This window comes from Genypterus blacodes, unplaced genomic scaffold (assembly GCF_046128005.1).
Source record: "Genypterus blacodes isolate CSIRO-AG114 ecotype Tasmania unplaced genomic scaffold, CSIRO-AGI_Gbla_v1 ptg000057l_1, whole genome shotgun sequence".
Taxonomy (NCBI): Eukaryota; Metazoa; Chordata; class Actinopteri; order Ophidiiformes; family Ophidiidae; genus Genypterus; species Genypterus blacodes.
Genome location: NW_027466869.1, coordinates 3117966 through 3133944, shown reverse-complemented (window position 1 = coordinate 3133944; position 15979 = coordinate 3117966). Strand labels below are relative to the sequence as shown.

The 15979-nt window shown below is 44.0% G+C and overlaps 3 protein-coding genes across 3 annotated transcripts; 2 read left to right on the top strand and 1 right to left on the bottom strand.

Annotated features, from left to right (window-relative positions):
- Window positions 1-2408: 2408 nt before the first annotated feature.
- On the top strand, window positions 2409-8276 carry LOC143002494 (cell adhesion molecule CEACAM5-like). The gene is made up of 13 exons (XM_076152624.1): window positions 2409-2611; window positions 2744-3043; window positions 3238-3519; window positions 3608-3871; window positions 3991-4266; window positions 4348-4599; window positions 4682-4957; window positions 5157-5408; window positions 5512-5787; window positions 6279-6524; window positions 6617-6874; window positions 7012-7269; window positions 7626-8276. The coding sequence occupies exons 1-13, from the start codon at window positions 2557-2559 to the stop codon at window positions 7709-7711; spliced, it is 3081 nt and encodes a 1026-aa protein (XP_076008739.1). The 5' UTR covers window positions 2409-2556; the 3' UTR covers window positions 7712-8276.
- pafah1b3 (platelet-activating factor acetylhydrolase, isoform Ib, gamma subunit) lies at window positions 8230-13040 on the bottom strand. Its single transcript, XM_076152629.1, has 10 exons — window positions 12984-13040; window positions 12613-12700; window positions 12044-12133; window positions 11823-11939; window positions 11573-11695; window positions 9068-11064; window positions 8927-8977; window positions 8747-8827; window positions 8581-8655; window positions 8230-8472 (listed from the first exon to the last, which is right to left on the bottom strand). Exons 2-6 carry the CDS (start codon window positions 12691-12693, stop codon window positions 10804-10806), a joined length of 672 nt encoding a protein of 223 aa, XP_076008744.1. The 5' UTR covers window positions 12694-12700; window positions 12984-13040; the 3' UTR covers window positions 8230-8472; window positions 8581-8655; window positions 8747-8827; window positions 8927-8977; window positions 9068-10803.
- Window positions 12121-15956, top strand: prr19 (proline rich 19). The gene is made up of 4 exons (XM_076152628.1): window positions 12121-12211; window positions 13678-14819; window positions 15122-15258; window positions 15341-15956. Exons 2-4 carry the CDS (start codon window positions 13691-13693, stop codon window positions 15935-15937), a joined length of 1863 nt encoding a protein of 620 aa, XP_076008743.1. The 5' UTR covers window positions 12121-12211; window positions 13678-13690; the 3' UTR covers window positions 15938-15956.
- Window positions 15957-15979: the final 23 nt, after the last annotated feature.

Sequence of the window (15979 nt, the reverse complement as noted above, 5' to 3'; positions counted from 1 at the left end):
TACACAATGTATTTGTTTTATTCTCTTCTTATCTACAGAGCCTGTTTCAAATGTGACCCTGGTGGCTGATCGAACTGACCTGCGGGAGTTTAATGGTTCGGTTGTTCTTTCGTGCTTGGTCTCCTCTGGCTCCTCGCTCTCCTTCCTCTGGCTTAATGGCAGCGCTGAGGTTACAACCACAGAGAGAGTTCAACTCTCTGATGGAGGTTCCAATCTCACCATTGTCAATGTGAGCCGCTATGATCAGGGGCCATTCCTGTGCAACGTGTCTAATGCTCTCAGCCATGGAATCAGTCAGGCTTTTTACATCAACCTCAGCTGTGAGTAGGATGATGCTTTAATTATGTTTACCCAAATTCATAATCATACATTTCTAGAACTGATCAAACCACTGAAGCTGTCCTATAGCACCCACAAGGCCTCTCGTCTTCTATTCCTCTCCTAGATGGCCCTGATAGTATGACATTGACAGTGAACGGACAGAACACAACTTCCTTTCTTCCTGGATCCAATCTGACCATTATCTGTTCAGCTCAGTCCAGTCCTCCGGCTCACTTTCTGTGGGCTTTCAGAAAGGAGCTCGTAAACAGGACCGGTCCAGTGTTGGAGCTATACAACGTTAGCGAGGACCAAAGCGGTCCATACTCCTGCCTGGCCTACAACAACCAAACCAATACCAATAGCACCATCACCAGAAACATCGGGATAAACAGTGAGTCTGGTCGTATGAAGCTGTACTGACATTCCTCTTGCTACGTTTGTCCCAGAACCTCATCGTCTGGTTTGTCTCTTTAGAATCTCCACTCTCGGGATCAGAACAAAAGGCTGCCAGCGTGAAGATGCTCTCTCTCTTGTCATTGGTTGGATTCTTCTTTTCTTACCCAGGCAAGTCAGATTTCCAAAGACATGTCAGTTTCAGATAATACATTTATGATGTGATGTGGAATCCTACATGGTTCTTTCAATGAACATTAATTAAATATCTATTGTAAACTTGATGAGATGAACAGGTTCAAACGTGTGTGTGGCCTTGATCATGATTAAAAACCAGTATGAGTCACCTGACAAAAAGGAATGTACATAGAATCACGCCACAACAATCAGCTTCAGTTATACTTTAACCAAGAGGGGAAGAATTGAGAAATGTGTTTGACCCTTGTGTTACATTCAATGAAACCTAGACTATGTAAATATAAGAATAATTTGACTAACAACATGACCTAACGGTTTCTTTTCACAGGTGCTGGCGGCCTCTGGATGACTGTGCTGCATTAGATGACAATGAATAAAGCTGTGAGCAGTGTGTGTACTAATGTGTTCCACCACCACTTCTGCAGAAAATGTTCTACACCTAAAAGAAAGTAATCAACAATCAGGGTGTTTTGTGTGTTTGGTAATTGTTTATCTGCAAATTCTGATGATTCTTTTCAGCTATATTGATTTCACAAGGTTTAACAGTTTCAGAGATGAAAGATCAAATGTTACTACAATGAAAATATGAACATTATGATAGCAACTGTTTCTTTGACCTTGTTTGTTGTAATATGTTCACAAATCAAACAATACTTTGTGTTAAGGTGTACTGATATGATAAGGAACATGTAGTAGTTTAGAGAAAAATACTTTTGCACAAACGCCCATGTGCCTTAATACAGAAGTTGGTACATCAGTTATAAACATACACCTAAATGATGTCATTATTGAAGTAAAGGATCTTGCTCAATTCAAAAATGCAGAAAATCCCCTTGATGTTGCAACAGCTGATTTGTATTGAACCTTTATGCTCTGACTGTAACAATGAGAAAATGATCCGGGGGTCATCATCAGAATTGACTGAAAATCTTACAGATCATTTAAAGGCACATTCAATATATTCTGTATGTACTTTAGGGCAGCTAAGAGTGTTTTTATTCTAATAAACAGAATCACATCTAAGGGTATCCAATGGAAACCGAGGCATAGCGATTCTATTGACAGACATTATCAAATTGACCAGTGTTTTATGTCAATAGACTGTGGTTGTCAGGAAAACACCTCATTTCCAACACAGCTCTGAGAGGGACACACACAAGTAATGCATTGCAACCCAATAAACGCACTTCACTAAGACCTCAACTTAAGCAACGTGTTGTAAATAGTCCTTTAGTTTTTGCCCAACAGTTACCAGCCTAACCCTTTTTAACAGCCTTCATTGGGACACTGTGCTGTGCTGGAGGAGGAGTGATGATTCTGCTGCACTTCAATACTTACCTTAGCTGTGTTACATTTCATCCTGACATGTTCAAAGTTGCACAACGACCCAGGTTTACAGTAAATGGACACTCCCTGGTGTGTGTACCAGCAACATTGAAGACTTGACCATGGCAAAACAAGGCGTGGCAAGGACTGACTGCATGGTCATGGCAGATTTGTCATTAGTATTATGAGAGGAGAAAACCAATATGACGTAGAGCAAATATTTGCTGATCGGAAGGCAACTGCAGTTATACACTATCACCAGATTTGAAGTTAATCTGAGGCGGAGAGAAGCTCACTTACCTGAGAGGACAGAGGAGAATGGCAGCTCCACAGGTGTTAGTCCTAATCCTGGTCATTGTTACCTTTTCCACAGGTAAGGCTGAATTACTTTAGTTTATATTGAAGCAATTCTTATTTCAGTTTACATACAACACATTTGTAGTGCGTGTGTTTAGATAACGGATGCGTACGTGACTCTGTGTTCCTCTGTGTTGCTCTGTTCCAGATCGTGTTTGTAGCCTGGGTGCAGTTTATCCCTCTGAGAACCCTGTACCTGTGGGCAACAATGTCACACTTTTTAGCCAAACCAGGGTGACTAATGGGCTCTGGTCACACATGCCAAATGCCATTGTGATATTTCAAGGAACAGCTATTACTGTTGCTCCCAATTGGACGGACAGGGTTGAATTAAATGTAAGCACTTCAGCATTAACGATAAGGTCACTACAGCTGAAAGACTCTGGAAAGTACGTGTTACAGGACCTGATGTCAGGTGGTCGTGCTGAGCTAACGCTGGCAGTTGAAGGTAAATATCTCCTTATCTTTGTTTTGTTTCTTATATTGAACATCTCACTCTCTCTGCTCTTAATTTTCTATAAATTCATCCCAAATGATTCAACTATTGCTCAGGTTTAAGAAATGAATTTGTTTCACATGTCAGCGTTTCAGCAGTGCCACACTTTCTCCAGTCAAATCGTCTCAATATTTCCTTCCCTGTAGAGATCATTTCAAATGTGACCCTGAGGGCGAATTCAGTCAACCTGGTGGAGTTCAATGACACAGCAGTGCTGAACTGCACCGTGTCCAGCGGCTCCTCGCTCTCCTATGCTTGGCTCAAAGGCAGCGCCGTGCTTACAGCCAGTGCGGGAGTTGAGTTTGGCGACGGTGGTGCCACTCTCACCATGGTCAATGTGACTCGAGATGATTACGGCCCCTTCAGGTGCAACGTGTCCAATGGTGTCAGCCATGAAATGAGTCAGCCTTTATATCTCAACATCAGCTGTAAGTTCCCACAAAAGAACGTTAATATACAGACAACATCCAAGCCCAAACATTAAGCAATAACTTCTACTCTTCCTGCCACATCAAGATGGTCCAGGTAACGCCTTCATGACGATCGAGCCCAATAGGAGCGTCTACAGATCAGGATCAAACATCATGTTGTCGTGCTCGGCGCCGTCCAACCCTCCAGCAACGATCCAGTGGGTATTTGAATCCACGTACCTCAATGAGTTTGGCCCAAATCTTCATCTGGAGAGGGTCACACAGAACCAAACAGGATATTACAAATGTCTATTTCACAATCAAGTCACATCCAGGTTCACCAGTGCACACGCCATGATCAGGATTGTGGGTAAGTGATGGATCACCGTAACCACAAACTGCATGACAAAGTTTTATAAAGTTTAGCTCAATTTTATCTTCAGATTCAAATTAAACCAAAATCGCTCCCATTTCCTTTCCCTTCCTTAGCTCCAATATCAGCGGTTGTGGTGGAGGCCATGGGTGAGCGTGCAATACAAGACAGGTCGTTCGCTTTGCACTGTGATGTGACTGGCTCGGTGGATCACATCAAGTGGTGGAAGGACGGTACAATCTTGGTCTCTAGTAACCGGACAGTCGTGGATATGGAAAACAAGACGCTAACACTCACTTCCGTTCAGAAGTCAGACACTGGACATTATCAATGCCAGGCTTTTAATGCTGTGAGCAACATGACCAGCAGCCCGTACACACCTGTAATCAGCTGTAAGTATTGATATCCACCTAGTCTCGTGACATTTAAGCGTCTCTTTTTAACCTATTTATTAAATTGTCTGATTTTCAAAGATGGCCCGGGGATGCCGGTGATCACGGGGCCGTCCATCGCCCTGGAAGGACAAGTCGTGATCCTCAACTGCTCCGCCGCTTCTCATCCTCCCAGCCACTTCAGGTGGGACTTCAATGGTTCCTTGGTGTCAAACTCCTCTGAGTACGTGACTAAACCCCTGACCCTTGCCATGAGCGGGAAATATATGTGCACCGCCTACAACAGCGTCACCGGCCTAAACAGCACTGCGTACACAATGCTCACCGTTATGGGTAACTCAACGCTTCGCTTCAAGAATTGCACTTTGGAGCTGCTCTAATCAATCGCTACAATCCCATTGTTCTCGTTTCACAGCTCCAGTCACCATGGCAACGGTGAAAAGTGTTGGAGCTCAGCCAATAGAGAACAAGACCTTCTCTCTCACCTGTGATACTGCTGGAAGTGTCAAGTCGATTTACTGGATGCTCGATCGTTCTCCGCTTCACTCTAGCAGCAGATTAAACTTCTCCATGGACAATGCCACTCTCACCTTTGACCCCGTGCTGCTCAGCGACAATGGATATTATCAATGTAAAGCGTCCAACCCATTCAGCTACTTAACCAGTGAGAACTACACGCTGCACGTTATATGTGAGTACTGACCATAACGTTTTCTTAAAGTATCTTTCTGTTTATGTATGAACACAATTTCTAAATTTGCACTGCGAGACTTGGTGCCTTCCAGACCCAAATCAGCTGTAATTAGCTCATCTGGGTCTGTTCCATGGAGGTTCTGGAAGTGCTGTATTGTGAACATGCTCTATGTGAGTGACAACATCTGTGTTTGTAGATGGACCTCAGAATGTGAACATCAAAGGACCAGACTTTGGGGTGGAAGGAAAAAGTGTCAAGCTCACCTGCTCAGCATCATCTTATCCTCCCAGTCACTTTAAATGGTACTTCGATCACTCCATAGTGGCCAATACATCTGAGTACGAGGTGACTAATCTTACCTCACACATGAGTGGAAAGTACATCTGCATGGCCTACAGTAACATCAGCGGTCACAACGTCACTGCCTACCACATGCTTACTGTTATCGGTGAGGCTTGAATGACCTTTTTAAGTGTTTTTATACAAATGTTTACACACAGGAATGTTGACGCAAGCAACCGTTTTGAACATTTCGCCTTTCCATTTTACAGCCCCAATAACACGAGTACAAGTCGAAGCTCCTTCAACACCGGCCATATCTGGTCATTCGTACACGTTAACGTGCAATGTGACTGGACCTGTGGAGCATATTTATTGGATGAAGAATGGTGTGATGCTGCATGCAGAGAATGGAACAGTCCTCTCAATGGATAACCACACACTCACCCTCAACCCAATAGACCGCTATGATAGTGGAGAATACAAGTGTAAGGCCTTCAGCCTTGCAGAATACAGGAGCAGCCCTTCATATACACTTTCAGTCAACTGTGAGTACTACGATGATTTACGTAGATTTGTATTCTTTTAAAAAACTGTTCAGAAATTGAGCATTACAGCATCTCAGCTCTCAGAAACACTTGATTCTCGTTATATCATGAAGAATCATGGAGAAATACATGAACAAAGCCTGCCAAAGTTCAGATTCTCAGCTTTTTAAAGTTTACATACATTATATGTTTACACCAAGCTGCTACCACTTCAATAATACTAATATGAACTTTATTTATTCACAAATAAACATACAAATGCAACATATTTAACAAGGAATTTTCCAAACTTTTTGTCTTTTTGTTCAAACCAGTGTAGTTATATTCTTTCCCCACAAGGGCTGGATTTGTGGGGGAAAGAATATAAAGCATAAATATAAAGTACAGGTGACCTCAGACTCTAAGGATAAAAGGTGCAGCGCTGCACAGCATTACTGTTTGCTGACAAACTGTAGGAACCAGAGAGCTCACATTCTTCTATTCTATTTCAGTTGGACCAGACACACCCAAAATCACTGGGCCATCTTCGGTTGTGATTGGACAAAATGTGACCTTGGTTTGTTTTGCACTCTCTGTGCCACCCAGCACGTACACCTGGTGGTTCAATGGGAGCATATGGGCCTGGACTTCAGAGATTATGATTCACCATCTAAACATGAGCGGAGTATTTACCTGTATGGCGCACAATAATGTGACCAAAGAAAACAGCACAAGCACTAAGATGCTCACAGTCATCGGTGAGTTGATGGTTGTTTTATGTGTGTGCGGCCAAATAGTTCTATTGTCTATCTAGAATTCTATTACAAGACTCTGTGTTTTCTCTCTGCAGAGGGGATAAAATCAGTAATGATCAAAACCAACTCAATTCCAATAAACAATGAAAACTTCACTCTCACCTGCGAGGTTATTGGGCCCTATGACGCCATCTACTGGAGAATGAAACTTTCCAATAATGTCATTGTGACGATTACTAACAAGTCGCTGCACTTCGATCCGGTGTCAACCAACTACGATGGGATCTATCAGTGTGTCGCAATCAATCTGATTGGTCCACACTCAAGCCCTGAATATGAGCTGCTGGTCAACTGTGAGTTTAAAGCCATTCTGATGACTTTGATCCATTTTGAGGAAATCACCATTTTTTATTTATTTGAATTAGTGGTTCACTCACTATGTGTGTGTGTGTGTGTGTGTGTGTGTGTGTGTGTGTGTGTGTGTGTGCAGACGGCCCTCTAGCGGTAACAATCACAGGACCGGACTCCGTGCAGGAAGGCTCAACTCCCGTTGTGACCCTGACATGTTCTGCTGATTCACGACCCATCAGTTACTTTCAGTGGTACTTTAACAACCAAACAATGTCTACCAATGAATCCGTCATCAATTTTCCCGCGATGAAAGAGTACGGGGGGCTGTACACATGCAAGGCCACAAATCTTGTGACCGGCATCACAATGTCCAAGACTAACAACGTTACCATCACAGGTGAGTGAGCCTCTTTTCTGGTCCAGATGTATCCCTGTTATAAGTTCAAGCATATATGGCATTTACAGTAAGTCCACCAGATCTAGATCCTTATTTGGATTCTGACCAAATTACAACTATTTCTCGTCAATCGTGGGATAAATATATCTGAATTTAATGGATTCGCCCCTGGATCATAATTGAAAGATTTAATTTCATCTTCCCTGCCCTCTAACTATTTGAGTAATCGTGCTGATACATAAACTAACCAAGAGACATGGGTGGAAACAGAAGCTTGGCAGAGACGAAAATGTGTGGATGTTTCACAGTTATTCCAAGTATGAGTGAAACTAATTCCACGCTTCTCTCTCCCTCAGAACACAACTCCGCCCTCCGTCTTCAGTCTGTCCATATTCTGGTGGTCATGGCTCTGCTTGCTCTGTCCGTCGCCCTCTCAAATTAAGACTTCCACACTGAGACGTTCAGAATGAAAGCCCTCTTGCTCCCTCTACAGCTCTTGTAGTGACCTGACAATGGATGATAGGTTTCATGAACCCTTTCGCGTGCATGGCAAATTTGTTAAATGTGGTGTGGCAGACCTTCACTGAAACTGTAATGCTGTAACTATGGTCAAGATAATTATCCTCTCTTTTGTCCGAATTGTTTTCATTGTCCTTGAATACAGCATATTGGCATTGCACTTCAATAGCAGTGAAAGGTCAATGTGCTATTGCATTATTATTTGTATGTGTTGGCTCTATGACTATTAGATGTTGTTGTTGTTGTTGTTGTTCATAGCATCATCATTGGGAAGAGAAGAAGTTGTAATCATCATAATAATGATAATAATAATTATAATAATACTCATTTCATGTTAATTTATCCAAAATTGCTTGAATAGTTTTTTCTAGTATTCATTCCCTTCAGTTTCGCTGTGATGCGTGAGGATCTTTCAAAACAATTAGAACATGTGAGCATTGATTCATTGTAATATTTTATTGTTGATTAATTAAACATTGAAACATGAACATCATGCCTGTTACATGCAGAATAAGAAAAGTTATGACATGAATACCAAGAAATATACAGTTTATGACAGATATGATTACAGGAACATGGTGACAAAAGTTAAATGTGCCTTTCAGATGGGGACACTGACTCTCTTCTTCCCCCCAGGATACGTGCCGCAGTTCTTCAGATTCATACGTCCTCTCCTCAAACACGCTGTTGAGGTTATGAAATTCAATTCAATTCCAATCAGATGCAGTTTGAAGGAAAATCATCAATAAATACTTAGTACTTATCAAAATATCCAAACTTCCTGTTACTCACGTTTAACAGGCTTGCGGTGGGGTTTGGCAGATTGCTGACAAAGGCAGCTGGGATCCGCCACCTGTCTTTGTCCTCCTGAATAACACAGAAAAGGCACAGAGTTATGGTGATGTACTGGACTAATGCTAAAGCGATGGAGCTATGGAGTTTATTGGATGGTTTTCACCTTTACAGTCACACACTCTGTCATGCTGCCGGGGGGTGTTGATTGGATCTGCCATGTTCAGGGATTCTCTGCCAGCAGAGGCTACAATATGAATAATATAAATTGAACATTTGAACAAATTTTGATAATCAGACAAGTTTAAAAACCTTAAATAACCCAATGTTACACAATCTAACATACCAGTAATGAATTGACTATCACTCATAGCCTGTTCATCTGTCTGAGGAACACCTATAAAAATGATAAGAATCACAAAAAGTAATAGGAAATGATTGCTTCTTTTCGACATGATAAACTCTACAGTCTCATTCTGATAAATACCTTGGCTGTGACTGATCAGCATTAGCAGTCCAGGAATGAAGAGCAAAAACAGGCTTGATCCCATGCTGGAGTGAAGTCGGTACAAAAGAGCCCAAATGGAATGAAATGGTTGCAGTGACGTCTTATAAACTTCAGCGTTGATTGCGCCATTTTATTGGCCGCGTGGTTGACAACAATATGAGGCATGTTTTCCCAGCCCTCATCTATCCAGTGCTTGACTATAGATAAGTGGATGGATAAACATTTGCCAAACATTTTGTTGTTGAATAAAGGCTCATTGGCATTGGGAGCCTTACACTCACATACCGTGTCAAAGATTGTAAAGGGCACTGAAATGCCAAACGCCACCTTGAACTTCAACCATCAACAGAAACTCCTCATGAAAGCATCTCGGTAAATGTTATAGGAGATCAGTAGATAGAATAGTCAGTCCAGATAGTAGTTAACATTTATCGGCTCTGTCAACCCGACTATTGTTATATGCTTTCTCACTGTCACGTCTGAACAATATGATAGTTGTATATATTTATCAAGGCAGTGACTAGACGACTCACACATTCAGGGTATTGCGAAAATCGACTTAATTGCAATCCCTAATTCCACCTTAAATCAACACCCAAGATTCCCAAAACCAGTCAACCAAATGCAACAAATCTCTACGCTGCATACTGTGTGCGAACGCTTGATGAACGCAATGGCTAGTGTGCAGAGCCGAAACCCAAGAACGTGCCGGTGACATTATCTCCTTCAGCAGCGAATCACTGAACCCGAATGTGCAAGCAAGGACGACCAAACCATCATGATTTCATCTTTAATGCATTCTTCACTTACGGAATCAGCCATATCCCTGAAACATAATTCAAGCTCAGTGATAGAATCTCTATCCAAGAGGCTCAGGCGCATTTTTAGTGTGAAGCTCAAACTTTAAAGCTTTTTGAAATGGGCCATCAGGTTGTTTGGAGATTACATTTTAAAAACAAGCAACTATAGATACACTGATACATCTTTACAACCATGGTGACTGGCTATCCTGTCTGCAAAATGAAGCCTCTCACATGGAAATCTGCTCTCTCAAAAAGTAAAAACGCAAAATGACAATAACGAAGCATAACATCTCAACGTTTCATTGGAATGCACACGAACAAAGAGGATACATCAAAGCGAGTACGACGGCAAATAAACGTAGCTCACCAAACTGAAAGGAGGTCAGAAAGCAAAACAGTTAATTATAGCAAATTCCAAATGAGGGCAGTGCTTTTTTTATCTTCGCATCCTGGCATGTAAGACAGCACACACACACACACACACACTCAGGAGTCGCTTTATTAGATACACCCTGAACAATCCAATACAATCCCAATATAACATTCCGACCATAAAAGCTGGTGTGTGTGTGAAGCTGATAACACACCAACACACACGTCACAAAGGGAGGATTTACAGCATAACGTCTGTATTGGATTGCACAGGTGTACCTAATAAAGTGGACACCCAGAGTTTAACATAGGATTGCATCATAAACACAAAATAGTTTATGGTCCCATAGTTAGCAACAGTGGTCATCAACCCTGCCCATGAAGAGGACAAATCATTTGTGCAGTTTTTTTTTTTTGCTCTTTTTTTGTTTTTACTCTATCCGCCATTGGAGGCCTTAATAAGCAAACGCGACAACGCGCTCCTCTCCACAACCAGGGACAACGACCACTGTCTTAGTGTAAGTCTGGCAAGCTGGATCCTCAGTTCTCGGCGGGCTTCTCCAGCATGGACTTGAGGTGGGCGTGCAGGGGTTGGCACACACGGCGGTAGGCCTGAGGGGTCAGGTGGAGGTAGTCATACATGTCCTGGTGGGAGATGCTGCCGTCGGACTGGATGAAGCCCGGGTCCACGTTGAGGAAGGAGGCGTGGGGGAGGGGTGATAGAGCCTCCTGGACCAGCTCGTTCACCTCGGTGTTCCGTTCCCGCACAGGGTTGGGCAGTTTCCCTCTGGGCAGGATGCTCTGGAGAAGACGAGCATGGAGAAAGACGATAAAGGCAAAACATTATTTTCCCATTGATACACTTTGGATAATAAGCAGCAGACTAAAAACTGTTGAAGCTGCAAAATGAAATAAGGAATGTCAGCTGACGCCCCTCTGAAGTTTGTCACCACACCAAACACACAGCAGGTTTGTTCCTATTGTTCAATTTTAACACAGCTCATAAGCGACCTGTCATGATGGAACCTGGGCCATATGATCTACTTTGCTGCCCTACTAGGTTACCACCACCATCTTGTACTACATTAACTTTCCATCATCACTATTTGTGCCACCCGCCGACATTTGATCTCAGTTTTGTAAGCAGGTTGCTGCACGAGGCACGTTTACCTCAAGCCACCTCAAAGCTGAGACTACAGGGACAACATTACTGTGCATCCCATGGCTCTCTGAACTTCAGGAGCGTTTTATACGGGCATGAGGGCGAGTTGATGAACTTTGTTTAAGGAATGCAGCAGTAAGAACTTACAAGTACAAGCGTGCGAGAATGTGGGAGCTTGTTCTTGATGATCTGGACAATGGCCATGATGCCTCCACAGATCTGCACAGCAGTGTGACCGTGATTGTTGGTGCCAACCCAAAGCACAACAACCTGTGACAGGAAAAGAGAGCAAAAGCAACGCATTCACATACACACACGTCACGGATGTGTTTGAAAGATAAGCACAGATGGTCTTTTGTGTAAATCTACAGGCATGCTGATGTTCTCTGCTTCTGACCTTTGGGCTGATGTTATCCAGTTCACCGTTGCTAAGTCTCCACAGTACTTGTTGTGTCGCATCACTACCCATGCCAAAGTTGAGGGCGTGAAGAGGAGAGAACAGCTCCCGCCATACCTGCAGACAACAGAAAAGAAAGAAAACAAAACCCAAAAGGAGTCAATATCAGGTCACTCAGTGTTTACAGAACTAGACACAGAAACGTAAGAGAACAACTTTACCTCAAACTGGTGCATGAGCTGAATAAGAGAGTCTCCAACAAACAGGACGTCAGGTTCTTTGTCTTTGCTGTCGCTCACATGGCGGTTGTGCTACCGAGTAAAAGAAAAACATTACGTTCTTCTAATAAAGCATCCTGCTGTGTGAGGCGTGGTGGGAGGCTGTTGAAGGCGAGACTTGAAATAACATTACAAAGAATAAATTCAATTTTGTGTGGATTGGATTGGATTCTTTCTTTTCCATGTGTACTGCTTTGCATAGACTCATATTTCAGTCTGATTTTGATACTGAATGGTGCCGTTATTGTGCATGTTGGCTCACTGGCAGACTTAAGCTACACTTGCGTGTTTCCTGCAATGACAAGTTCAAATGCCTACAGTGAGGAAGAGCAACCAGGCTGCCTATAGGTGTTTAGCAATGATATGTAGGTATAGCACACTGCTAAATGCATCATCTTGTTTTGATTCCTGTTTCAAACAATCCCTTAGATGCAGCTCATTCGCGATCTCTTGCAGTAATCTGTGACCGTATCCATGCTGTGTCATGCAGTAAAAGCACATTTCACACACACCATAGACATCCAGCGTCCATCTCCCTGGGTGTCCGCACAGGGAGTGGGTGTGGCGGCTGGGTTTTGCTCTCCTGCACTCATCACTTCACTGTAGATCGAGGGGGGAAAAACAATCACGTACATGCTTGTGGTGTTTTAAATGTGGAATTAAGCATTAAAAAAAACGAGCAGATTCTTTCACAGCTACGTTTACAGATGTGGCTGCACTGAACCTGTACATGTAAACAGTGAGGCAGCTAATATGTAGAGATTAAAATGATTATATTTACACAGATCAAACATATTTAAAGGGCAACTCTTCATATATCGGATACATCCAACAACATATCACTGAACACAGCGTATATATGAGTAAAATCATATCGAAGTACCGTAATCTGTCTCCCAATTCAGTTCCTGGAAGTAAAATTTCACTACAGCCGAACGTACCATTATCCACATGTGGGTGGCGTACAAATATATTTAAACGTGAATTAGATTTTTTTTTTCGGTGCTTTTATTATTCTAGATGCATTTGTATAATGTGTAAAGTATACCACATAGCAAACACACGTTAGGTTAAGGATTGTTTGAAAATAGAAACATATAAAACACGACGGATCCCCCCCTCTGGTCGGTGTAAGTGGTGTCGCCCGCCGCGGTGTGTTCATGGGAGTTGATGGTGCGCTGAAGCAACCGTTCATCCATCCATGTTACTGTTTACCGTTACCGATTCAATTCCGCAACAATCCACACAAAACCTCGGTAAGCGGTGCTGTTAATCACTAATTGGCGGAAAGTATCCAACGATTTATTGACATGTGAATTTTTCACCCCGTGACACATGTTTCAAAGTGAGTTATTTAAGTGTATTTTACTGATACACACGTGTGTTTCCCGATGAAGTGAGCTGGTCATTAACGTTATGAGCCACCCAGCTAGCTAACGGCTCGTTCAATTCATTAACTGCCACTATCAATCTTTTTCACTTGGTTATCTGGTCGCAAAGTTAGTTAATTATGGTGAGCATCCTGTAGAGGACGCTGTGCTACCTCCAATGATTTATTAGGATTCTTTTTTCTACAGCATCCAGTTGAGCATGAGCCATACATGTCCCAGAGGCCCATTACACAAGCAGAAGGTCAACAACAGACACCAAAACACAGCACATACACATGGTTGTGTGTTGAACCCGAGCAGTGCAGACGGTGCATGTTTAAACCCCTGCAGTAAGTTAGGTGGACAGCACAAAATGAAACAACTGAAGACGCGTAGAGAGAGGAGTCAGACGAGAGAGGCCCAGGTCAGAAAGCATCACCAACACCATCACCATGGCAGGAAACTCCATTACTGCTGTCACAACAACTGCCATTGTCCTCCAAAGAGGGACGCCGTGCTTCCCAAGATGCACAGCGAGCCCAGTATCATCACAGACAGCCGCCTGATCGGCCACCACGGCCTGTTCAACCACGAGGTGAAGTCTGTTGACATTGAACGTTTCCTGAGCGAGCAGAGGAAATTAGAAAAACATGAGCAGCAAGCAAAAGAAAAGGGCACCGCAGCCACCTCACATTCCTCCCCCGTGTCCCACAATCCTTCTTCAAAGGCCCACAGTGTCTGCCAGAAGGAAGATGAAACAAAAGTGCAGTCTAATAGTCAGGGGTCAGACATTACACCGGCTCAGAGACCACATGTACAGCCTGCTCTCTCATCTGACAGTGAAAAGGCCACCAGCGTCCTTGATGTTGCTAACAGCCAGAAGGTCACGTCTGAGACTGGAAAACACAGGAAGTTACAGAGGACCCCTAGTGATGTGCAGATCCTGAACAAAAAGGTAAAGGGACCGCAGAAAACCCCCAAGAACCAGGACCCCCCAGAGCACCAAATACAGGCTGGTGTTCCCAGCCCCGGCTCACCTCCGCCCTCAAACCCACCTGCCATTCCCCAAGCCGCTGACCCGCATCTGGATCTTATATCTAAATCGTTGGTTGCCGCGGCTGCTCGTTTGTGTCGCGGCCTCCAGCTCCCACATCTGAGGAGGAGGAACTTGGCTGAAGAGAGCAGGGAGGTGCTGCTGCAGGCACTTCAGGAGAGGCACGGAGCCAGACTCCAGGAGAACCTGTTCAAGGTGCAGCAGTGCCTGAGCGATGACACCTGTCCGACGGAGACGGTCCACCCGGAGGAGGAGGAGTCTCTCACAGCAGACCCAGATGGACTCTGGCCTTCAGGTACCTTATATGGCTGTGAGAGTCTCCAACCTAAAAGTGGTGCTGAGGATGAGAATTAATTCAAATATCATCTTTTTTTCAGTAATCTGTCTAATTGTGAAATTTTAATATCAGTCTCTTGTGTTTATAAATGTCATCACTGATTTTTTTTTCTCTCATTTAACTGATTTAACCATTAGCTGTTACAAGAATCATATTCATCATTGTGGCGTTGAATTCATTCTAATCTCTGAGACGAGATTTTCAATCGTGCGTGTTCAGAGTTTGGGGACGGTCTCTCAGTTTTCCTCTCCAATTTCCAGACGCCTTCAGTTTACCGTTTAAAAGCGATCGGTGGCGTTTTGGCGCCCAGAGAAGCGATTCCTTCATAACGCGGAGTGAAAATCTGCTGCGTTTCGACTGGATGCCCTCTCCATGTTCACACCGGAGCCTGGAACAGGTGAGGGTCGGAGCGAATTTCACAATCCAACAACTCGCTAAAAGGTCTAAATTTGTGAGATGTGTTGTGTGTTTCTGTGAAGACGGCAGAATGGCTCAGGAGCCCAGGTGTGGAGCGGGTCAGCAGCCTTTCGGATGACACCACCAGGCCCGATTCTTCGCCTCAGTTCCGCGTCGACTTTGAGGCCCCTGGTACCCCGTGCAGAGATCTGTTGTTTGCGCCGCCTGCCTCCCGGCGCTGGGAAGTGCAGACCTCAGCGCCTCAGGGCTGGGACCAAAGGTTCAGCAGGACAGAGAGGAGGGAATCGTCCGTTAGCTTTGATGGTTTGGAGGAGAGCTTCTTGAACCAGGCCACAGTTGTAAGAGAAAGGATGGATCTGCCTCCGTTTGTTGACCTCGGCGCTCGACCCTTCCTCCCTCACCCAGCAGGCCTTATACACAGACACGCAGTGGTTCCCCAGGAAACCCACAGACTGAACTACACTCAAGATAGTCACCATCCCCACCACCACCCTTACATCCATTTCACCCGCTCCCCAACCTGGCCCTCCATCAGGTCCCACCACACCAACACCACACCTTTCACTCCATCTCACATGCTGGATAGGTACCCAGCGTCCCCCCTCCCGTCTCACCTCAGCCCCGAGCACTGGTCCTTCCCTCCCATGAGGCTTTACTAACAACGTAGAGACTCTTTGTTCACACTCAGTGGGAGAGACTGT